Source organism: Stegodyphus dumicola, chromosome 9 (assembly GCF_044657685.1).
Source record: "Stegodyphus dumicola isolate Sdum_Otavi_A_Nest chromosome 9, ASM4465768v1".
Classification (NCBI taxonomy): domain Eukaryota; kingdom Metazoa; phylum Arthropoda; class Arachnida; order Araneae; family Eresidae; genus Stegodyphus; species Stegodyphus dumicola.
In genome coordinates, this window is record NC_140776.1 from 171,333,592 (window position 1) to 171,359,362 (window position 25,771).

The 25,771-nt window shown below is 34.4% G+C and overlaps 1 protein-coding gene across 1 annotated transcript in view; it reads left to right on the top strand.

Annotated features, from left to right (window-relative positions):
* Positions 1-16,083: 16,083 nt before the first annotated feature.
* Polr3A (RNA polymerase III subunit A) overlaps positions 16,084-25,771 on the top strand; it is a 153,204-nt gene continuing 143,516 nt past the window's right edge. Inside the window, exons 1-2 of the mRNA XM_085824342.1 lie at positions 16,084-16,322; positions 19,294-19,426. Of these exons, the coding sequence (XP_085680468.1) occupies positions 16,279-16,322; positions 19,294-19,426 (177 nt within the window). The 5' untranslated portion in view covers positions 16,084-16,278. The remainder of the gene's footprint in view (positions 16,323-19,293; positions 19,427-25,771) is intronic.

Sequence of the window (25,771 nt, forward strand, 5' to 3'; positions counted from 1 at the left end):
TATGTGTCTGTGTTTTGTTTTATTCGCCCGTGACCTCCAATCCTCTGATGCAGTATCCTGGTCTATTATTCACCTATGATTTACTACAACCCACACAATATGCAGAAAATAAAACAATTCATCAGTTAAAAAACTCGCGAACATGATTGTAACATGATGAAAGACTGAAGTCTAAACATGTCTTCTTGTATAACGTCTTTTCTCGACAACCCCAACCATTAACGCATGCATACATGTATTCTGAGCAATGTTTCGGCGCTTGTGAAATGCTAAGATGCTAAATTTAAAGTTTTGATATGCCTTGAAACTCTAGATGTTATTATACACTCCACATAGCTTTATGATAAACTTATCTATATATTAAAGAAGGATAATTAATGGTTAAAAATTTATTAATAAAATAGCAGCTTCGCTGCCAGCCTTCGTCTGGCTTTTAAATATACCGGAAAAATGGCTGAAGGGAACAAACACCAAAAGTTAAATTTAAAAACTGCGTAGAATTTTACTCTGCAGAACGACTTCATAAAAAAAAGTTATTACGTATAACAAAATTACAATGAAATAAGCAATATCCCTTAATACAAATATTAATTATCCTAATAAAAAAATTAACCAACTTTCCGTTGAAGAAAAAAAATCGGTGCTACTTTGGTAGACGGTTGCACGGATTTTTGGCGATTTACGAAGGCGCAATTTTTGGCGCGATTTCTACAAAAGTCAGCCATCTTGAAAAACGCTGTTTTTACGCATAGTAAAGTATTCGAAACTTTAAAAAAAATAAATGTCGTTAGAAATAATGGATTAATTTTTTGTTGAAAATGTCGTTTTTTAAGATGGCAGGCAAGTGTAAATAAATACATTTACTATGAGTATAAAATACTAAAGTAAGGTTATTATTACTTTCATATAGCAAAGAAGAGAATAAAAACACCGCTATAAAAACATTGTGCCAACGTTTAATTAGACTAAAATATTACTGAAATTGAATATCGAAATAAAAAACATCATCCAACATTTAAAAGAATTAGAATATTATTAAATTTAAATACGTTATATAGAATATATATATATATATATATATTATATAGAATAAATACATTTACTACGAGTATAAAATACTAAAGAAAGGTTAAATTATTACTTTCATATAGCATAGAAATAGAATAAAAATACCCCTATAAAAACATTGCGCCAACGTTTAATTGGATTAAAATATTACGTAAATTGAATATTGAATTAAAAACCATCATACCAACGTTTAAAAGAATTAAAATATTACTTAAATTAAATGCTTTAAAATAAGTAAATAAGAACGCTTCGTACACTAGAGCTAAAATGACAGCAATTAGTTTATTGTCGGTAAAAAAGGAGAAATGTCTAATAATTTTCTTACCGTTACAGCGGTTATTTCTTCCAACATGACCACAATATCATATACGGCCGTCTCAGAATCGGCTCTTCTAACGGTCTTCATCTGTGATCTACATTTTCGCACTTCATTGAAGAAACAATTAGCGACGTTTCCTCCATAAATTTAAAATAAATTTCCTCTGACCCTTGTAAGAATTTATAAATAAATCTTTGATTAGGAAAGCCAGGCTGGCGAAAATAAGGTCTCAAAGGACAATTTTTTGATTCCGAAACCAAAAATTCTTGGTACTTATCAAAAACAACATTCATCTTTGAAGGACACATTTTTGAAGGAATTCGAAGATATGAATTAAATTTTAAAATGGCGCGGTAATGCACAAATTTTCAGCAACCTATCAGGGAGCTGATTACAGCTCATTAATGCACAAATATTCTGTAACCAATCAGAGAGCTGATTACATCACGCCTAGAATTAAAATTATTTAAATAATCATACATAATAAAATCATTTTAAAAAAGAAATGCAAAATTAAATTGTATTTTAATATTTAACAGCCATAAATAATGTTTAAAACATTAGATCAAATTTATAGATATTAAAACAAATTACTTTTAAAGTAAGGTGACGTCATTGATTACATCATCCACAGCATAAAATTTCATAAAATATGATAAAGAATAAAATTTTTATTTCAAATAAAAATGCAAAATTAAATTGATTTTTAATATTTAGAAGCCATAAATAATATTTAAAACACGGAATTTATGCATAATAACACGCATTATTTTTTAAATAAAATGTCAACAAAGTATCGGTTACCATAAATAACTTATCCAGCAATGGGTTTACCATAAGTCGTATTACTCGCTAAAAGAAAAATTGCCAAAAACTCGCCAAAATCCGTGCAACCGTCTACCAAAGTAGCACCAAAAAATCATGCAAAACTTTTCAATATCTTACAAACAGTGAAATAAGCAAAACATAACATGAAAGCAACTCAAAAAACATAAAATTCCGCGCCAAAGTTTACTCTGCAGAACAACTTTATCAAAAAAAAAAATCAATAAAAACGTATTACATATATATATAAATGACAATGAAATATGCCAGTCTCTTAAAAACAGTGACATAAGAAATAAGATGAAAAATTGTTGCCAAACCCACATTTCTAAAAGAATGAAACTATTCAAAATAATGCGATTTCATGAAAAATCTCTCAACAACAATAAGACAGGAAAATTGTTGCCAAAATCACATTTTTAAAGATGTGAGATGTGTACTCGAAAGCTTCATTTAAAAAAAAAAACTTTTAAAATACAAAATATTATCGTTTTTCCAAAATTCTTTTGTAAAAGCAGTCGCAAGGATTCGTATTTATTCGATTTATTGAAACACGAAATTTATTTTAAGTTCGTAAAATAGCTAAATGCCTACTTTTCATCATGACGTGAAAATGGAGTGTGTAGAGTAAAATCTCGCTTTCCTATAGCCCATTATGTCTCAAAATGAGGCGATTTCGTCACAAAACATAAAATAAAAAAAATTCGAATTTGAATTCCGAAAAAATCGCTTCGAGGTGCACTGGCTCTTGTCTGGAGGCACCTATGTACAAAATTTCGTACCCGTGGGTCTGCTAGCTTACGCGCAGCACGAACGAAAGACACACACACACAGAGAGAGAGACTCTTTCTTTTATTATATGTAGAGAGGAGAAGAGATATGAAGGAGGCATATATAAGGAAACATGAAGGAGGCTACTTGATTGTTGACACTAAGAAGTAAGGAAAAAAACAAGGTAAATTTCTGCTATGTTATAATCCAGGGGTGGCAACAGCATGACCTGTGCGTCGTGTGTGGCTCTCGCGAGAGTTAAGTGCGGCTCTTACGCAAATAAAATTTACGTATGAACAGGCTGGATTTAGGTATAAGCTACACAAGCTATAGCTTGGGGTCCCCACTTTCCTGGGGGCCCCAAAAAATTTTATTATAGTTTAAACAGTATTAAAATATAATATTACAGACTTATAAAGGCCCTATACCTCAAATATCTCAGTGCCTTATCAAGTCTAAATCCGACTCTGCATATGAAAAACAGTGAACTAAAGCAACTCAGTGTTAAACAGAGTGTAAGGCAAACTGTCATTGGATGATTCTTTAGACTCAGACGTTTCTTTTCCTTTGAAACATGTTTCACTGGCTTTTGGGAAATATTGGCTTTTAGAAAATTTAGTTGCAGTATTCGAACTTTCCTGAGTTTCAACTTGTGGTTCTTATTGACATGGGTTTGGGTCACCCCCATTATAAAATTTAAAAAATATTTTCAAACAATCGGAATTGAACAATCCGAGATTCAGAATGGTATTTTGTTAAAAACCACACTGCCAACTGACGGCTTTTACCAGTGTATCTTCATATGTTTCTACGGAGTAATTAAAGTCTTTTTAAAAGCCAGTTCACTCATAAAATCGTCATCTCTAAGACTTGCTACTCCTATAAACGTTTTCCTCGCAAATGAGAATATCGCGATCAGGAAATTTCATATTTAGATCATGATGAAGGCCCCCTGGTTTTGGGGCTTACCTTATGTTCCTGATGAGCCAAAAAAAAATTCAGAATAGTTATTAGCACCTTGGTTCGAAATATTCAGATAGAACGTCTGTTATTCCTAAAGGCCGATCCCCATGCAAGTGAAGCATACAGTAAAACTGATCAAATCAGTTTCCAGTGTATAATCCTTTTAGTTTCAATACAGTCGGCCTAAAAATTGCCTTACGATAGACCTCTTATGCATATCTTTTTCAGATGTATTATAAAAATTTCAAACATTTTTCTTAAATTGTAAGAAGAAATATTCGCATTACGATATGCAGATAATATCTTATGACGTAACGTAATGAAAGGAATGAAAAGCAATTTTTCCTTCTAAACAAAAATTACAAATTAAATTCTAAATGTGAAAATATTAGGCAGATATTCATCTTGGTATGATTATCTTAATCTACTAATAATCACGATAAAAACTCATTAATAGGAATAAACTACCTATGTTTTATCATTAAGATTTGCAAAAACTTGAAGGCTTAGTTGTGTTAGATAAATTTGGCAATTCTTTTTGGTTTAAACAATGGTGAACTTATTTCACAGGTTTCTTTCGGTATTTCTGATGCTTAGATTTCAAATGTTCCGTTGCCTATCACCCGTTACCTTTCTCTCGTGCTGCATTGCACGGGTATATAAAACAATTTTAATTAAAAATTCTACTAAAATAGCTAAATAAATATAAAATCCATAACAATACATACATACGTATATACGTCACGAAAAATCACTTCTGAATCCATTTTAAATCCATTTTATAATTTGTTTTAGAAACAAGTATCCTTTATTCTACGTGCGTACAGATGTTAAGCAAGAAAATCGACAAAATTGATCCTGGAACGATCAGATTTTAAATTTTCCGTAAGATTAATATTTTATAACTTAAACCATATTGTTGTAAGACAGCCATTTTTTATCTTAGGTGATAAAAGCTTCAAATAGTACCAGAATTAATATACGTCTTATAAGGTATTTCTCCCGCCTTCTTAGCATGCTTTCGTAGTGTGGTGGTCTGCACGCTGGGCGCGTATCCCAGAGGTCCGTGGTTCGACTCCCAGCGAAGGCGTTGCTCATTTTTCATGACTCTTGCCTCCAAAAAATACAATCTTACAGTCCTACAGTCTTAGGATCAATGATGTTAATAAATTAATGAATAATAAAAAAATGCGGTTGCAGTTATCTCACCTCATGATATAATAGATGCATCAAAACGACAGATAGCCGAGCCATATTGCTTTCGAAGAAACTCATGATCTCCAGAGAAAATCTTGCAAATCATCCCTGGTTTCAGGGAAAGTCTCATGATAGCCTCTAGAAAAAAAGAGAGTTAGAAATTGTTATGTTTATTATTATAGAAACGTTACAGTTAGTATGAATGCCTAATTATTTGCAATTTGAACTCCTTTTTTTTTATTTTAATAGAACAAATCTACTTTTGTTGCAAAACTAATATATTCCTATAGAAACATTCATAAGTTACTTTTTTGAATGCAATCATCAAGAATGATGAAGTATCAGTTCTTCGACCATTCATTTACTTTCAATAAGTTTCTCCTCAAGCTTTTTAACCTCGTTTCTAGATGCATAATATTAATATATAATATAATATCTCTCAATGAAATATTATGCATCTAGAAACGAGGTTAAAAAACTTGAGGAGAAACTTATTGAAAGTAAATGAATGGTTGAAGAACTGATAATCATTGAGAGATATGACTCAACAACATTGATCCATGCATTCAAACATTTTGCGCATAAGTTATGGTGTCTGAATTTGTTTACATTCAAAAATCAGTTTCTTTTCCCAGCTATATAGACCATATTGTTACTTTTGATGTATTTTATGTTTGCATTTTCTACATCACATACTTTTTTTTTATATAGAAATCATTTTCCATTCAAATGCCAATCGTGGTGCTCATAACAAAGCCCTTGAAAAGTATAGCAAACATTCTCTTTTTTTTATTTTATAAGGTTTAAGAAACTAAATGTATTGGCAATATTTCGATGGTGAAAGTAAAGGCATTGAGAATTGCCATTGATGTATTCGTAAATCAAGTAAATACTTTTTTTCTCTTTCAAAGCATTAAATAATAACCATACGTCTTTTTCCAGTCCAATAAAGGTTAAACTTTGGAGAAAAAGTTGCCATGGTAATAATCATAAACATTAAGCGGACAGCGATAAAAAACTAAATATTTAGAGATGCAGCAAAAAAAACTGAATTCTGAATGCGTCAAATTATGTCATGTATCCAAGCATTGCTGCTGCCACTCGAGGCACATTAATTCTCATGACCATCTGAGCAAAGCGTTGATACCAGGTGTCAGTTTTGAAATGCCATGGGCCATATTAAATTTAATGTCCCGAACAGGTACAATATACAAGAAAATACAAGTAATACACGTAAACTATTTTATAGTGTATCAGATATTTACTGAATGTAATGATATTGTGAAAAAACTGTTTTCGACATCTAGTGGAACTTGTTCAGTCTTCTTATTTAATATAACTGACGTACATTTTCAGGACGAGAATCTGTGTTTAGAGTTGATCACAGGCAATAAAAATTAGAATTTCTTTTGCATTTCTTTCAGTTCAAGGAAATGATACACCAAGATTAAAAGACATGCGATAATTTTAATTTTATATCAAATACTCGCATACAAGTTTTGCATTTCTTACCAAAGTTCAGACGATTTGCGCTTAAGATAGTAAAATAATTCAGATATTATGAACTGATGTCGTTACCTTTATATTTTTATTTCTGAAAGTGCTTTTTAGGAAATTATCAAAGATACAGTTCTGGTTACTTTATCTGTAAAATTGCGAAAATACATAGAATATTGAGTATTTATTATATCATTTATACTATACCATCCCTATAAAATTTGAGAGAAAGTGAAACTGAATCTTCTGCAGAATATGAGACCTCCCTACAAAGATATATTTTGGAAAAATTAACTTCCTAACGGTTCGGAAATTCAATCACTTTTTATTCCATGAGTTTTTTAAAGTCTAAAAAAAAAAGCCTATCCTGAAAATCCATTTTGCTATTCTCGAGTTCGAGTTATGCAAACATACATGTATGTTATTTATATAAATAAAACGTGACTAAAAATGACTAACAGTTGTTTTTGGACAAGTCTCCAAGACATAATCTAGCCTTATAATTTTGTATGCAAACTCATGTTCACATTAGTATTTTTGCTACATATCAAGCATCTTTTTTTCAGTGAAATATTGATACGGAAATAAGGTAACATGTCAGGTGATAGAATACGTATCCATATATTCAGCAGTCCTAAGAAAAATGTTATAACTTAAAACTCTTTTTCTAATATGCGAGAAAGAAATAACATTCTATTCCTTTCCTTTTATATCTGTAAGAAACGTTATCAGGACAAACAACTATCGCAGAAACACCATGCAATTCCAGAGCCAACCATACTTCCAGCAATTGGAACAAAAGAAAGTAATCTGTACCCATGATGGGCACAGATTTCTCCCCTTTGAGTCTTGAGATGAGCGTTTGATGAGTCTCTCTTTTGAGTCTTGAGATGAGTTTTGAGATCTTAGAATAGCACAGTTCAACCTTAACATTCTTAAGGAATAAATTGTGCAAAGCTCTAAAACGCCAGTTGGAAAATCTAGCAGCTAAATTCCTGATGATAAAAATGCTGAAAAATCTAAAACAAATTTTGTAAAATCCACAGTAACCCAGAAGAGGCCTGAAAAACGTGTTCATGGGTAAAAGAAAACTTCGGAAAATATTTCAGGGAATTAAGTTGATTTCCTTAACATAACCAAAGAGCAACAACATGTTTGCTGATTTTTTAATTCTAGATATTGTACTTTCAACAGCTGGTAGAATGACAGTGATCAAGGATTCTCCATCATCCATTGACAAAATATTCGTTTTTCCCATTTTCGAGGAAATTTTTAAACAAATGGTTTAGAGCACACAAAATATTTCTAGTTTTTGCATTTGTATCTTATTTTGTATGGTATTTATTTAGGATTTATAGTATAATTTTCGAATAAGTTTATTCATGAGTATTTTGGTGTACTTTGCCTTGCTTGTTATCTTTTGCTCCTCGATTGTATTATTATTGTTACTATTATTGTTATTACTGTTACTTTAATATAGATTATTAATGTGCTCTTGAAGATTCATACTATCGTTTTACCAATTACATTTCTTTTAATTTTTACGTCTGTGACACCAACTCCGCAGCCTGCCTTTTATTAGATCGCCGTTACGGAGGATTTTAAATGCACTGCTATGTGATTATAAGATCTTCGTAAATTTATGCATCTTAAAATGTTTCTTTTGCATCACTTATTGCTCACACCCTCAAACATTAAAAAATATTTCTCCTAGCTTCCTAGCGTGCCTTCGTGGTGTAGTGGTCTGCACGCTGGGCGCGTATTCCAGAGGTCCGTGATTCGATTCCCAGCGAAGGCATGACTATCCTTTGTAACCTAAGCTCAGTTAAAAAAAAAGGCTCTGGATAAACATGCATGTTATACAGTTCAAGGAACTACCAGATACACAAAATGATTAGTGCATGATGATTTAAAAAGACTTGAAATGTAAGCAACTAGGGGTACTCCATACTTTAACAGAGCAAAATATTCTTGCTAGTGCTTCGTATATGATTCTTTGCTCCTTTTCTTTGAAACGGCTCATTACTGGAGACAAGAAAGCAAAAGAACTTTCTTAAATAACATCGAGAGGGGAGCTGCATCCCCAAAAGTAATGCTTTGTGTACGACGGGATTACAAAGGAACTATGAATTTGGAAATATAGCTTTCCCAAGTTGCAGAATTAAATGTAGAAATTGAAAAAGTGCCCAGAACTGATAAATCGCTAGTTTTTTGTGTTATTTTATGCTAATGCTAGCCTCACATTTCGATTAATGTCAGATAAAGACTCTTTCAGTAAGGATGGAATGTTTTGTGTCACCCCTATCTTCACCCTTTGGAATTTTGTCGCTTCAGATCAACAAAATTTTCTGAGCATCTTGGAATTCACTAGAATTTATAGATATTCAAACAGCACCTCGATAACTTCTTTTAAAAAAATTAACCTAATGACTTTTTAAAAAAGGAATTTTTCAACTGCTGAAGAGATTGCGAAACGCCATTCTATGAAATTTTCTTATGTGTTCCTTCATTTGAATTTATGATCAAAAACGCTCAGAGCTATAAACTTGAAGGGAGCTTCAAGGGTATGCGAGATGGCAAGCTAGGCGCAAAATTTGAATGAGGTCCAAATTTTTGCCAAGGCGGGATGCTTTTCGGCCGCCAAAGGCTTACATAACTACCACACATCTGAAGGAAATGTAGAAAAATTCAAAATGCATGCATTTGCAGTCTAGAAAAATACCCCCGGGGTTGACTCAGGAGAATTCCTGGGAAGTACTGATTAGGATCTGTACCTAGGCAGTCTCAACCACGGGGGTATATAATTTGACTTCACGGGACTAGAGCCCGAGTATTGTACTCAGGTTGGTTCAGGCTTGGCAGGGACCGTACTGGTACCGTCGTGTCTGTTCCTTTGGCTGTGGTGAAGCTATACAGTACATTTGTCGACTGAGTTCCCGGGGTTTGACCCCATTCAGTTCTCATGGCGGGGACTGACAAAGCTGACAGAGCACCTTCTACAATGTGGTTTTGCCGATGGAGTGGTGCCCGGAAGCAATGTGACAGAGTTTCAAACTAGCAACGTTTATGCACTGTCCAATGCTTAGTAAAAGCCGGACGGGGATTGCGGGGGTTGCGCCTGCAAGAACGAGGACCCACGGGCGTTGGATATCTCAAACTCGGAATGGGTCCCGTATAATAAGGACCTGGGACTGAGGTCCCTCGCCTGGTGTGTCAGTCTACAAAAATAAACAGGGCAAGCAAGCTGCAAGTATCGCATTCGTCAGCAAACAGTTTGGAAAATGATAAATAAAAACTTCCTAATTTATTTAAATTTCCTCTGATCTTCATTTCGGTAAAATTATTTATTAATTATCAGGGTTTCATCTCAGTTTCAAATAAGTTTAATAATCAGTTCAAATGTACAGTTCTCAAGAATGACATTATAAGCTTCATTTATGAGAATAATTTGTACTTTTTAAACCATAAATGCACATTACTTGACTTTTAATACTCATTTAGCGATATTGAGCATTAACACAACCACCTTGGCACAATTTGGCAGTTTTTTTACAGATGAAAAGATAAAAGTTGCTCACAGGTGCAATTGATTATTTTTGTGACTTTTTAAAAAAAGTTTCCCAAACTATCGAAATTTATTGTATGCTAGCTAACGTTATTAACAGAAAAGGAAACATACTTTAGTAATTCAAAATGCAAATATAAATTCTTAAATATATATGATATTGAAAACATATGATGCATTAAAAAATAAAACACATTTTTCTCAAAATCTTTCTGTAATTTTTCTGTGCTACACTTCTCCCCAAGTACACAGCGATCTTGTTGTGGACGCTATCCTCAGTCAATACATTGGAGAACTTAATAACTGAAATTATAATTCCAGAATGGATTAAACGTATTTTAATTCACAATAGTATTAGAAGACGTCAGGGTTACAACACTAAAGCGAACTTTTATAAATTTACGTTTTCTCTTGTTGCCAATCTAGAGAAATTAAACTTCGCAACAACAAAGATAATATTATAATACATAGAGAGAGCTGCTACAATCTGTCGGACTTAAAAACATCAGAGAATTGCAGAGATATGGCATCGCGAAAATTTCGATAGAATCGGCTATCTACCAGTTCGCCAGGAGGAAGGGCTGGCTAGCTCCAGACCTGGCTAGCTCGAGGCTGCCTATTCACAGTTATATGCCCCCAGCCCCTAGTTGCGATTCAAGGAGGCATAAGCCTCCGGTCAACCCAGGAGGACAATTTCTGTTTCACAATGTCTGTGTTTCGAATTACAAGTCAGTGCTACCGGTAGACGGCTACCCATCCACTGGAAAAACAAAAAGAACAAAGTTGGACATCGAAACCCCCAGTATTCATCGAGGGAAGTCAAACCACTAAGGATAACCTTCGATATCAAACCATGTACCGTACCCCCAACCAAGGAACAGAGTAGACAGTAGCATATGGTCCCTGCCAAGCTTGAACCTACGACCGAATAAAAGATGGTTCTAGTCACTATGAAGACCGCTAATTTTTCCTCAGAAGTCGAAGAGTTTGTCTAGATACTGACCTAGCCAGAACGCCGGGATTGCTCCCAGTCGACTCCCGGCTATCTACCAGACACATCTTTTCGTCGGTCCCATTTAAGAATTTTGCATCAAAATTTTGTGTTCCTGAAGAAATTTTACCTCAGCTTCTTTGCTGCTGGCAAATTCTACAAACTCATGGTTTAAAATTAAATTTAAGGTATTGTTACGAAATGTACAGGCACGGTAAGATGGCTTCCTCTCAAAGCAGTTTTAGGGTTGTTGGAAATGAAGAAAACGCAGACGACCCCGTTACATCCGCAGTCTGATGGGATGGTGGAGAGGTTTAACTGTAAAATCCTGAACCACCTCCCGCTCATGGTTTCCAAAAACCAAGAAGATGGGATCGCAAGCTCCTTCTGTTCCTGCTTGCTTACCGTAGTGTCGTCCACGAAAGCACCGGCTACTCTCCATCATAGATGCTCTTTGGTTGCGATCTCCGTCTGCCAAGTGGCCTGCCCGCCCTCCGAATGTACGTTCCTCGCCTGAGGAGTACGTGCAAAACCTCCAGGCCAGGTTGGAAACAGTACACAAGTTTGCTCGAGAGCGGATCAACATCTCGACAGACAGGATGAAGAAGAGATACGACGCAAGAGCCACCGAACATCAATTCCAGGAAAACGACAAGGTTTGGCTGTGGAATCCAAGTCGTCGTATGGGTGTTTCTCCCAAACTACAGTCGCATTGGGAGGGCCCATATACAGTCCTGAACAGATTGAACGACGTTGTGATACGGGTCCGGAAATCCCCCAATTCAAAACCCAAGGTCGTTCATTATGACAGATTAGCCCCATACTATGGCCATAGTGTACTTATTGTTTCTCATTCTTAGGGGTAGCCATAATTCTTATGCATGAGTTTTCTTACCTAGTTTCCGTGTAAAGTTCGTATGTAGTGTAAATGTTTGTTTCTTTAGTTATGTTATCTGTATGTTTTAAAACGTTTCGATTGTATCGAATTTGGCTTCTGACCAAGGGCTGTACTGCCCGGAACGTGCAGTCCTTGGGAGGCGGCATTGTTACGAAATGTACAGGCGCGGTAAGATCGCTTCCCCACAAAGCAGTTTTAGGATTGCCATAAAATGGCAAGGGAAGGCAGGGTTGCCACATTTGGCCAGAAATCGCCCATTTGGCGACAAAATTGACGATATGCCATTAACAAATGGAGAACCTTCTGGAACGAATTCTTACCGGTTTAGCCCAGAATGTTCTCGAACACAAGCCGAAAACTATATAAACCCTGCTGGTCCGCAGTCAGTGTGTGTGTGCCTCGTCTATAGTGCAAGTTAGTTAGTATCGAGTTGGTGTCTCGTCCAGCGAGTCAATCCCTGCGGAGTCGATCGATTTGACAGCCGGGGCAGCGAGTGCCGAATGGGTCGTCGACAGGGGCGTAGCTAGAGTTTCCAGCGCCCGGGGTCAACTGAAGAATTTGCGCCCCTTTCTGTGTGCCAAGAATGGAAAACATTTCCTTAAAAGATTTCGTAGAATTACTTTGGCGCCCCTGGATGCTGCGCCCGGGGACAGATGTCCCCCCTTGCCCCACCTAGCTACGCCACTGGTCGAGTAGTGCACCGAAGGAATCTCTTAGTGTATCGCTGTTAATGCATCTTCGAGATAGCGTGTTGAGCTCCGGGAACGACTGAATCGAAGACTCGGGAGCTGTGCTTGTGTGTCGTCGAGTGCATCGCGAGTTGTAGCGTGGAGAGTCTCGAGAGTACGTGGAATTCCGAGAACGACCAAGCAGAGTTGGAAGCTGTACTCCGGAAAGCAGAGTCGGGGGCTTTCCAGGAAGCACCGTGATAGCCTGATAACCTGAAGGTTGTGTCGCTGATTGTTCCAGCGTGTTTATAGTAGATCTTCGACGACTATAAGAAGTGTTATTTGAGCTTTCCTGATTAATATTGGGTAAATAAAGTGTATTTCGATACTTCATCAAGTGTCGTCGTTATTCACTCCAAATCCACACAAACCCCGTACGAACGTGAAGGAAGAAAATAACGCAACGACTGGTGTCAGAAAAGAAAAAAACGTAACAATATAAAATGTCTCAATTTGTTCATAAAAGCTGCTGTAATACAGCAAAAAGGAACCGATGCTAAAATGATGAAATTGCTTGACAGAAGGATTATTAAGATCTTGGTTGCCTGAAAAATCGTTATGCGCATGATTGCCAAAGTTTGGAATATTCTTAAATTTTGGCGATTTCTACTAAAGTGATTGAAGTAACGCTCAAGTATCAATTTAGCTAGATAACAGAACCAAATTTTCAATAATATAAAGTAGAAATAAACACTTTTTTAAATCTCTTTTCCCCCAGTATTTTCCTCACTCTCTCTGGCTGTAATTCTATTTACTTCCGCAGGTGTAACAAAATGTCGACTATATACCTAAAGGAGCCAAATGGTCACCACGAAGGCTAAAATGAAAACTTATTACGATATCCATGAAATTAATGTCCCTCTTAAACGAAAAGTACTTCTAGAGACTTTTAATGATTAGTTTTAGTGTGGCAATGTTATCTGTATTCCATGAATTAGTTTTTGAGTTGTAGCTTTTGTTTTGGTTTCAGATGTAAACCTTAATAAATTTGAATTTAAACGAAAGATTTGAAATCTTCTTTTCAGAGTTTGACATATGCCTCAGCTACTTCCAGGAAATATTTGAAATTAGAGTCTACTATATTATTTCCTTCTTTTTTTTGGTACAAAGGCTGTTCTCCAAACATTACCCCACATCTCACACCCTTATTTAAAGCAAAATATAGAGATAAATATAATATACCAAGTTTCGAGCTTTGGAATAACTGGTTACCGTATCATAATATTTTTGAGTTAATTTAGTTCAGCCATTAACAGATTACAACTTTTAAATACTATTACGGAAATGTTTAGAAATAATAACAAGAATAGTTCCAATGAATTGTTAAAACAGTCATCGTATTTTATAGTATATCTAAAATGCTAATAATAATTTCTCTACTTGTCAGTTTTGACTCCAGAGTATTAAATTCCAAATTGAAAAATATCATGTAATTTTTCTCATTCTCTTCTAACTGTGTCTTGGGAAACATTTAAAATTTCAAAAGCAGCATTGAAAGCTATTACTTGAAGACCAATATAAAACAATTGCAAGTACTACAAAATAACATTTTACAAGAAATTATCAATGCTCCTTGGTATGTTACAAACACTTACATTCACAGAGACCTACAAATAGAACCTATACAAGACTATATTAAACGCTTAGCGGTAAATTTCTTTCACTCAGTACAATCCCATACAGATCGTATTTTATTCTCGAGTGTCAAGATGTAGAAGTAGCTTTTTACTCGGCTTTTTTCTTACTGGAAGGAAAAGAAAGAAGTATAGTGTAGTAGGAGGTGTGGGAGGGGGGAAAGGTCCGCGCTACGGCGGCGAATTGAGGGAGGGTCAGGTCAGTGTCGTTACAAGATGTAGCAGCGGGTGAAAGACAGCAGAGTTAATTTAACGTGAATGAGTCAATTACGGTCGTAATTCTTATGTGGGTAGGATGTCTCAAAGATACCGATGTTTTTCATCGGGATGCGGGGAGTGTCTGAGAGTGCTATAAGGCTATTACTGTGGGTTTGTACTGAATGGAAGAAGTTGACTGCTAATTGTTTAATATACTCTTGAATAGACCCGATTTGAAGGTCTCTGTGAATGTAGGTGTTAGGAATATATAAAGGAACATTGATAATTTCTCTTAAAATTTTATTTTGCAGAACTTGCAATTGTTTAATATTGGTTTAGCTGCATGTTCCCAGATTGGAGCTGCATAAAGGAGGGCTGGACGAAGTTTGGAGCGATGTAAAGTGAATTTGTTTGTAGTAGATAACTTGTTTCTTCTACCAAGAAGAGGTCACATAGTAGCTGAGGTAATTTAAAATTTCTGTGCTACGGAGCGGAAGTGGGTTCTGAAGGTAAGTTCTTGATCTAGGGTGACTCCAAGATATTTGGTTTCATTAATCCAGTCTATTTCTTCGTCAAATATTTCAGGGGTGGAGGATAGCAGTTCAAGTTTTCCTTACGGAAAATTGATGCCTTGGTTTTATCAGTGTTAATTTTAATCCTCCAAAGGATGAGCCATATTTCTAGTTTTGTGGGATAGTTATGGAGTTGGTTTCTTACGGCGATTGCTGTGCAGGCTTTAGTAAGTATGGCAGTGCCATCGTCAAAGAGTGCAAGATGAACAGACAGTATAATCCCTCAGTAATAGCCTTATTAGCACTCTCATATACTCTTCCCACAACAGGAAAAAACATCGATATCCCTGTGGCATCCTACCCACATAACAACTGTTTGAAATTAATCAATTTCTTGACTTATTTTAATAACTTTGGATGAATGGAAATATATTTCGCAGAGAAAACCTTTTTTAATTAACAACGAACCTCTTTATTTAGCATTCTAAACATATTTTTTTAAAAAAAGGAACATTCCGTTCAAAGCATATAATAAAACATAACACCGTGGCCACGAATAATATACATTATAATGAACATATTAAATTATTATTGTATTAATTGAGTTCGTGCACGTTCCTGAATAACAGCTACAACCAAAATTCACTCATTTACACTTAATTGACTTTGCGATTACACCCGTTGCTGCATCTTGTAACGTCACTGGTCTCATCCCCCATTAACCACTGCTAGCGCAGACAAGATTCTAGCGAGGACAGTAACTTTCAAATAAAATATAGTCTTTATTTTATAATGATTTTGAAATATATGTGAAAGAATTAAAAAAATAATTACGAGTCCACACATCAGGAAATCCAAGCCCCATCAGAAATACACATGTAAACAAACAGCTCAAGACAACTAGTCGGAAAACAACTCTTCGCAACTTTTCGAATGTATGGCATGTTTATTGCGAATTTGCATTGGGTGCTTTTAATCCAGTTCCCATGTGTTGTTATAACTCAAACGCAGTGCGTATAGTACGGTTCATAAATTGAGTATTTTGGTAAATGTGTGATTAATTTTTCTTTTCTTATTCCGTAAGATCAATTTCGGTTAATAATATTATAATCATGGTAAAAGAGCAGTTCAGAGAGTCTCATCTCTCGAAGAAAATGTAAGTATTTTTAATATACTTTATGATTAAATATGTGTACGTATATAGTTAACGAATTCGTTTTTTTAGTCTATTTAATTCATATACTCCTTTGCTTTTGGTAATAAATGTTAATTATCTTTTTGGAAAAAATATTAGTATGTAGTGCTTTCTTTGTTTCTGTTTTTAAATTAGTTATCTAATTCGTTAATTTTGGTCTTTCAATATTTGTCAGAAATGTCGAATATTTTATTGTTATTCGTTTTGTAAATAAGTAATGTGTGTCTCTTAAATTTAATTAATGCTTTACTAGTTCTTTTCTGATTATCTGCCCTACCACCAAAAACTCATAAAAAATATTGGTGATGCAGCATCATGTCACCAAAGAATATTTATGTGGCAAACCAAACTTTACGTAGCACACATGTGTGCGAGTGCATGTGAATTTGTCCTTTTGCAACTTAATGGTAATTTTTCTGATTACTTTCTTTTTCAACCCAGTACAGTAAGACCATACATAATGCAGAGTATATATTTTTCAGATATGTTATGTGGGGATATATTAATATGTTTCAGGCAGGTGATTGTTATAAGAATAGGCTAATCTTCCATAAGTGGGATAAGTTGGCATCAGACTATTTTGGCCTTCAAAATTTGGCAAATTTTTATGGTAGCAATGAGAGCACTAAGATAGGATTTTTACACTTAAACAGAATAGTAACTTTTAAGTTTTGAAGTTGTAAAACACCGTTATTTTATGTAAACAGAATAGTAAAATGAGATGATAAAATACTAGATGAGTAAAACAAAGTCCATGAGCTTTGCAAGTAAAAACATAATCCTCTCTATGTAATTTATGATAAAATAGTATAATGAATACTAAAATAATAAATTGTAAAACACTTTCCTCAGAAACACTCCTCCAAAATTGTCAACCAAGTAAATATATTCAAATTCACTTACAACGGATGTATCATAAACTCACAAAAATACGCAAGTTACTATCATCGGGGAATTTAACACACTAAAGAATTTTCATTCAAAACTTTAAACATTTCACATCTTTCAATTGCCACATGCAAGAAACAGAACTAAAAATAAAATAAAATAAAATAAAAATTAACTTACATGGAAAACGTTAACTAAATAAAAATTGAATGAAAGTGTTGATAAATTATAAACTTCACGTCATCTGAAATCCAACATTCTCGTGCGAACAACAGCTTAACCTCCTGTAAATATTAAGCAATAAAAGGTTGATCTTTGGATTATGGTAACTTGGCGATTTTTTGGCGAAAATTTGGCGACCAACTCTGCTACAGCAACCTTCTATTTTTTTTTTCGCCGCCATTTTGTCTTCACGAAGTAAAGACATGTTTCTTTTCTTTTTATTTACTGAACACTTTTTCCAACAATCTACTAGCCGAATTACACTTATGCTAGAAATTTTATTTAACAAAACTGCTTAATCATGACAAATATTAACTGCAAAATTGGGAAAAAGTGCACAATCGCAAACTCCTTGCGCGTTTTTCAGAATAGCACATACACATAAACCATTTACACGTCGACTTATTTTTACTTAAAAAAACATCCCAGAATTGCACAAAAATGGCATTGCACACACTCTTAACTTTATCCATCTACACTGCTATTTTCTCATAAATTGCAAAAATTTGCACGAAAATGCAAAAAAATTCTGTGAATCTTTAAACTCTGTAAAAAGCACATATATGAAATTACCTGACCACAAAAAAGTATATACCCTTTCCAAGGATGAACATTTCCATGTATAAAATAAATAAAATATCCAAAAACTTTTACCTCTAAATTATCTATTACATTATAAACGTCACCAACGAATTCATACCGCAAACATTACAAATGATTACAAATACTTAGTGTCAAATATTTAAATTACTTCCATGCATGTTTACTTCAACTGAAACGTATACCAAATTCCTACAAACATAAAATTCACAAAATAAATATTATTTAATTAAAATATCAAACCATGTACACGTCGACTTATTTTTACTTAAAAAAACATCCCAGAATTGCACAAAAATGGCATTGCGCACACTCTTCACTATATCCATGTACACTGCTTTTTTCTCATAAATTAGAAAAATTTCACGAAAATGCATGAAAATACTCGTCCATTAATGTCACATATCTCATGATCTCTCATTTCCCTCACACAAAATAATGCGTAATCGGAACTGAGTACTTCTCACATTATGACCAAAGTCCTAGGTAGTAACCTTTATCGCCTCCAAAATGTCGCCAAACTACCAGTTACCATATTCCAAAGATCAGCCCAATAAAACTTTTAAAAACAAACACAGTATTTCAAAATTAAATTATAAAAAAAAAAAAAAAAATAGTCTTCTGGTAGAATCAATCGCCAAAATAAAGCTCTAGGTTTGTCACAGGAAAACATACAGCTGGAATCCACAACTAAACCAAAATTGCCCCAAATTAAAAACTCTCGCCAAATTTGGCACTCACTCCAATTATAGAAAATTAACCAGAATTTATCATGAAATGCATATGTAGGCACTTAGGAAGATGGTTCTGTTGTTAACTCTTTGAAAACCGAAGCCTTCACTAACTTATATGTTAAAATATTGTATGTTTTTAGCAAGAATAGATTGCTGTGCCATAAAGAGAACAACAACACAAAGAATCACAGGAATTTAAAAAAAAAAAAAAAAAAAACACTTTAATTATTTTATTTTTTGATGAATGTTAAAAAAAAAAAAAACACTTTAATTATTTTATTTTTTGATGAATGTTAAAAAAAAAAAAAAAAAAAAAAATGTAGTGGCATTAGATTCATCATTGTAATAGAGTTTAAGATATCCAAGCTAGCAGTTCTCTCCTAAGTCATCACTTTGTTCTGACTTTCTGTGGAGGTGCAGTTAATCAGAAAGTAACATTTTATTTATGTCATGACATCTTTATTTGTTTGTTTTTTCATATTGTGTAGCTCCAAAATTAGCTTTGGTTTGCAAAGTGCTATTGAGATACGTCAGCAAGCTCATGTTTGCTGTGTGAGTATGGCTTTATATGAAGGAAATGCTCATGAAGCAGTACCATATGGAGTGCTTGATCCTAAAATGGTAAGAAACATTTTGTTAGTTATTCAAGAATTATAAAATGATTATTTACAGTATAGCTATCCATGGTAAGGACAGTATAGTTTTTCTTAATATTGTGATGTAATATATAAGTGCATTGACACAGCTCTGCTTTCTTGATTTTTGGTGTCTTATTCTAGTTTTGACTTTAATTTTTCATTTGTGCATAAATGCTACAAAATCATATACTCCTCATATGGATTGCTAAATGATTAAAGCTATAAAATGCTGATAGCTCTTTATTGAGTTGGTAGTTGTAGGATATTTTCTTCATATGTAAATCGAAAGCAAGTCAGTTTTGAGCCATGAATGCAATGCTTTTATTAGGCAGATAGCCCTTGTTGTAAAATATAAGCAATATTAAGCATGGTGGACCGAAAAAAAAAAAAAAAAAAAAAAAAAAAAAAACTAAAAACGATTCACAGCAGAAAGTTAAAGGCCTTTTATGCCCTTTTTGGGTTAATCTTTGGATTATGGTAACTTGGCGATTTTTTGGCGACCAACCCTGCTACAGCAACCTGCTAGTTTTTGTTTGGATGCCATTTTGTTTTCACGAAGTAAAGGCAAATTTTTTTTTTTTTTTATTGAACATTTTTTTCCAACAATCTGCTAGCCGAATTATGCTTATGCTAGAACTTTTATGGAACAAAAATGCTTAATCATGACGAAGATTAGGTGCGAAATTGGGAGAAAGTGCAGAATCGCAAATTGCTTGCCGCGTTTTTAAGAATTGTACATACACGGTATCCATGTACACATCGACCTATTTTCACTTAAAAAAACATCCCAGAATTGCATAAAAATGGCATTGCGCACACTCTTGACTTTATCCATGTACACTGCTAAAGTCCTAAGTAGTAAACTTTATCGCCTTACCAAAATGTTGCCAAATTACCTGTTATCATATTCCAAATATAAATCTAATCAATAATAAAAATCCCTTTTTGTTGTCTTTTAAACTTTATTTAACATCACTTTTTTCACACTTATGGTATATACAATTTAACAGTCAAATCATGAAATTTTTTTAGAATTCGAGTTTTAGTTTATAGTGTTAAATGTTTCCATATATTTTTCTGTTTTTCTCAGTTCATCATCTCAGTTTACAGTTTTCATAACAAGATGGGGGAGAAGCTGCAGAATCGCTCACTGCTTGGCAGGTTTTATGAATTGCACATACTCGGTATCCACGTCGACCTATTTTCACTTAAAAAAATCATCCCAGAATTGCACAAAAGTGGCATTGCACACACTCTTGACTTTATCCATGTACACATTGACCTATTTTCACTTAAAAAGTCAAAGAAAATTGACAAACATCCAATTCTTCGTAATCTCGTAGAAAGCGCCAAACAAATAAGTGGGCGATTCTGCACTTTGGTCACAAGATAACTATGCACCATTTTTTTCGTCTTACCAACATTATTTATTAAACATCACTTTCTTCGCTCTTACAGCATATAAAGTTTAGCAGCAAAATCACAAAATACAAATATTTAAAAACAAGCGTAGCTTTTGTATTCCCGATAGAGTGTTAAGTGTTGTTGTAGGTTTTTTTTTTAATATTCACTATATTATTTCCTTAAAAATAATACATGGCAATAACAGTTGGTAACACTGCTTTATTTGTATTGCCTTACATTTTTTATATTCACTATGTTATTTCTTTAAAAATAATATTTGACAATAACACTGAAATGTAGTATACTGTGTGGTTGATAAGACACTTAAGCATTTCATATACACTGAAGTGACAAAAGTCATGGGATACCTCCTAATATTTTGTCGGTCCTCCTTTTGCCCGGCAGCAACTCGACGTGGCATGGACTCAACAAATCGTTAGAAGTCCCCTGCAGGAATATTGAGCCATGCTGCCTCTATAGATGTCCATAATTGTGAAAGTGTTGACGGTTCAGGGTTTTGGGCACAAACTGACCTCTCGATGATGTCCCATAAATGTTTGATGAGATTCATGTCGGGCGATCTAGGTGGCCAGATCATTCGCTGGAATTGTCTAGAATGTTCTTCTAACCAATCGCGAACAATTGTGGCCCGGTGACATGGCGCATTGTCATCCATAAAAATCCCATCGTTGTTTGAATACGTGAAGTCCATGAATGGCTGTAAGTGATCTCCAAGTAGCTGAAGGTATCCATTTCCAGTCAATGATTGGTTCAGTTGCACCAGAGGACCGAGTCCATGCCATGTAAAAACAGCCCAGACCATTATGGAACCACCACCAGCTTGAACAGTGCCTTGTTGACAACTTGGGTCCATGGCTTCGTGGGGTCTGGGCCACACTCGAACCCTACCATCAGCTCTTACCAACTGAAATCGTGACTCATCTGACTAAGCCACGGTTTTCCATTCGTTTAGGGACCAACCGATATGCTCACGACCCCACGAGAGTCGCTGCAAGCGATGTCGTGCTGCCAGTAAAGGCACTCGAGTTGGTCTTCTGCTGGCATAGCCCAGGGAAGACAAATTTCGCCGTACTGTCCTATCGGACACGTCCCTCATACGTCCCACATTGGTTTCTGCGGTTATTTTATGCAGTGTTGCTTGTCTGTGTACATTGACAACTCTACGCAGACGTCACTGGTCTCGGTCTTTAAGTGCAGGTGGTCGGCCACTGCGCTGTCCATGGTGGGATGTTATGCCTGAAATTAGATACTCTCGGCACACTCTTGACACTGTGGAACTCGGAATGTTGAATTCCGTAACGATATCCAAAATGGAATGACCCATGCATCTAGCTCCAAGTACCATTCCGCTTTCAAAGTCAGTTAATTCTCATCGTGCGGCCATAATCACTTCAAAGCCTCTTCACATGAATAACTTGGAACACAAGTGAAAGCCCTGCCAAAGCACTTCGCATTTATACATTTTCTACGTGATACTACTGCCATCTGCATATTTGCATATTGCTATCCCATGACTTTTGTCACTTCAGTGTAATTGGTAGTGAAGAAAATCACCATTTTCATGATTAATTTCCAAAATCAGCTGCTGATTGAAATCTAAGTGTGCTTTGTACAGGCAGCAAAACTATTCCTGTGAACGATTGTTTTGCATGATTTTAACTCTCTGAGTGGCGCAGGATTTTAGATCCGTCATCATGACCAGTATTTAAACAGCATTTATTAATTGAGTTTGTATAATTATTTATGTTAGTCTCTATTTTCATAAATACTATGGTACATTCATTAAGATGATATTTACATTATTAAAGAAATGAAGAAAGCAAAATATCTTAAATTATAAGCTAATATATGTCAAGTAGCAAAACTTCTGTTGACCGGATAAAGCTGGTCATAATGCTCAGAGAGTTAATTGCCTTTTGATATTCTTTAATAAGTATGAATTCTTTCCAAGTGTAAATGAACCATAACGTTGCGAGAAATGCTCCTTGTTAGCCAGAGACCGTAGAACCAATTTCTAACATGAATGCCTGATTAATCTTCGGATTATGGTAACTTGGCAATTTGTTGGCGAAAATTTGGCGACCAACCCTGCTACAGCAACCTGCTAGTTTTTTTTTTTACTCAACATTTTTTTCCAACAATCTGCTAGCCGAATTATGCTTATGCTAGAACTTTTATGGAACAAAAGTGCTTAATCATGACGAAGATTAGGTGCGAAATTGGGAGAAAGTGCAGATTCGCTCACTGCTTGCCGCGTTTTTAAGAATTGCACATACAACACGGTATCCATGTACACATCAACCTATTTTCACTTAAAAAAACATCCCAGAATTACACAAAATTGGCATTGCGCACACTCTTGACTTTATCCATGTACACTACTAAAGTCCTAGCTAGTAACCTTTATCGCCTTACCAAAATGTCGCCAAACTACCTGTTACCATATTCCAAAGATTAGCCAAATGCCTTTTATTTTCCTGCAACATCATGTGAAAATTATTATAAAATATGCCACTGTTCTGTTATCGGGACCAGATTCAGAAATGTATGAATGAATGCTTATGTGTATGTATGTGCATATATGTGTATATGTATACACACACATACATTCGTGCTTACATATATACATGCATACTTGAACACATCCATCCATCCATATATACATGCATGCATACATACATTTCTGAATCCGGTCCTGATAATAGAACAGTACCTAAAATAAATCTGTATATCAGTGGTGAAAGTGTTTGGCGATGTTGCCAATTGCCAAACACTTGATGTTGCTACTTTTGATGTTACATCTCTAAATACTTTCATTATTGATATGCAGATGCATTTTGGAACTGTATCTACATATTCTGTGGTAAGGTAAAATCTCTTTTTGTGAATGAATATTACATATGGTTTGCATCACTTTTATTTGTAAAATTTATGAAACATTGGTATATAGGAAATAAAAAATCTTTTAAATGTATATTAATAGCAAGTGGAGAAATGTGACCACCAGAAATTATATGTTTTGTTATCTTTTTACTTTTCTTCTGTAACATTTTTTGTTATTTCTGTACATTTTGTGCTTGGCATTTTTTTCATGCCACATGCAATTTGTGCTTGATCTTGTTTTATTTTAACATTCATAACATAAATGTATCAATAGATGTTGGAAAGTTGTAGAAAGAAGCCATATTAGGGGTGGCTTTGTATACGGAGATGCAGGAATAAAATCAAACTGTTTATAGAATTGTGAAAGAATCAGAGTACAAAGTAAAGTTACCCAGGACATTCATGAACAGTGGTGTAATTCTGTGTTCCTATCTCTTATCTATGCAAGTGGCTAAGTAGTTAAGACCACTGGCTTTGTATACAGACATACAGTGAATAAAATCACACTGTTTAGTGAAATGCAGAAAGAATCAGAGTACAAAGTAAAGTTATCCAGGACATTCACGAACAATGGTGTAATTCTCTGTTCCTGTCTCTATCTCTACCAGTGGCTAAGTAGTTAAGACCACTGAATATTGGTATATGGTCCAGGTTAGAACCCAAGTGAATGGTCTGTTGCAGGGGTAGTTGTGACCCATGTGTAATAGCATTAAAAGCCAATTTGACTATAAGAAGTTTCTTTAGTGATTTAAGAATTATCAATTTTCAGGTCCTCCATAAAGACATCCTTTCCTTTAAGCAGATAACTCTTATGTGCTTTGCCATATCCACATAACCTAACCTGTTTTGTCAAAATTCATAATTCAGTAGTGGCCAGAAATCTATTCTCATAAGTAGGAATCACTGCCATGTTTCATGTGTAGTAAATGCAAATCCAGTGTTGCTGCAGTTAACGAACCAACCAGCTTTGTACAAAGTGTTAAAACATTTTCCACTTTAACCACTTAATCAATATGAAAGCCACTTACCAATGAGAAACCAATGTGCCTAATTATAATACAATTATATTTTTGCCAATGAGGACCAAAATTAAGCTTTACTTGCTAAAAACTGCTGAACGTACCTGTTTGTTTTTAATGTTATCATACCAATAATTTTGTAATTAAAATATAGATTAAAATAATCTAGAAGAGTGATTCAGTCTTATTTTTGAAAATTAATTTTTGTGTTTGCAACAAAGGGAAACATTGGTGGAATCAACATTTTTGCATTCTGCATAAACCATTAATGAGCAGAAGTCATATGTGGTTTTAATTCGTTGGAGGAGGAGGAGCTAGACGATTCACTCTCATTAACATCTAAATGTTACTCAATATCTGACCCACCAGAATATTCATGTTTGCTATCACCATCTGAACATTTTGAACGTATGCAATAACAGCATAAAATGTCACTAAATACACAAACAATTTGAATCGACTTGACCATACTCAGTTATGCACAATAATTATATATCTTTGCCGGAATGTAAATGGATTCGATAAAATTGATGAATGTAAATGGATTCGATAAGATTGATACAGTTAAGTCAGTCGGATGTGTCTCGGGTTAAAGGAAATTACATACATTACAAATAACGAATTAACTAGGATTATATTCTTAAACAGTTAAAAGTCGGTGAAAGTAAGGTATGTTAAGAAGTAAAAATGTGTGCAAGCAAAATTTTAAATAGTTTAGTTATTGTTCCTTCTAAATTTTGAAGTAGTTTCATAATGTTTAGACAAAAAATTCAGAAAGGCATGCATATTTTAAGAAATAGAATTTTGTGTTACAAATATTGCCATTTTTGCTGAGAATAGCAATAATATATGCCATATTCAATCAAATAAATGACAGCTTCAAACCAAGGACCAGTTTTCATTCAAAAATGTTCATAAATAATATTTCGTATTTAATCACTAATACTGGTAAATTTTGCATTTATTCAGATCTGTTTTTTAAATAAGAAAATTATCTAATA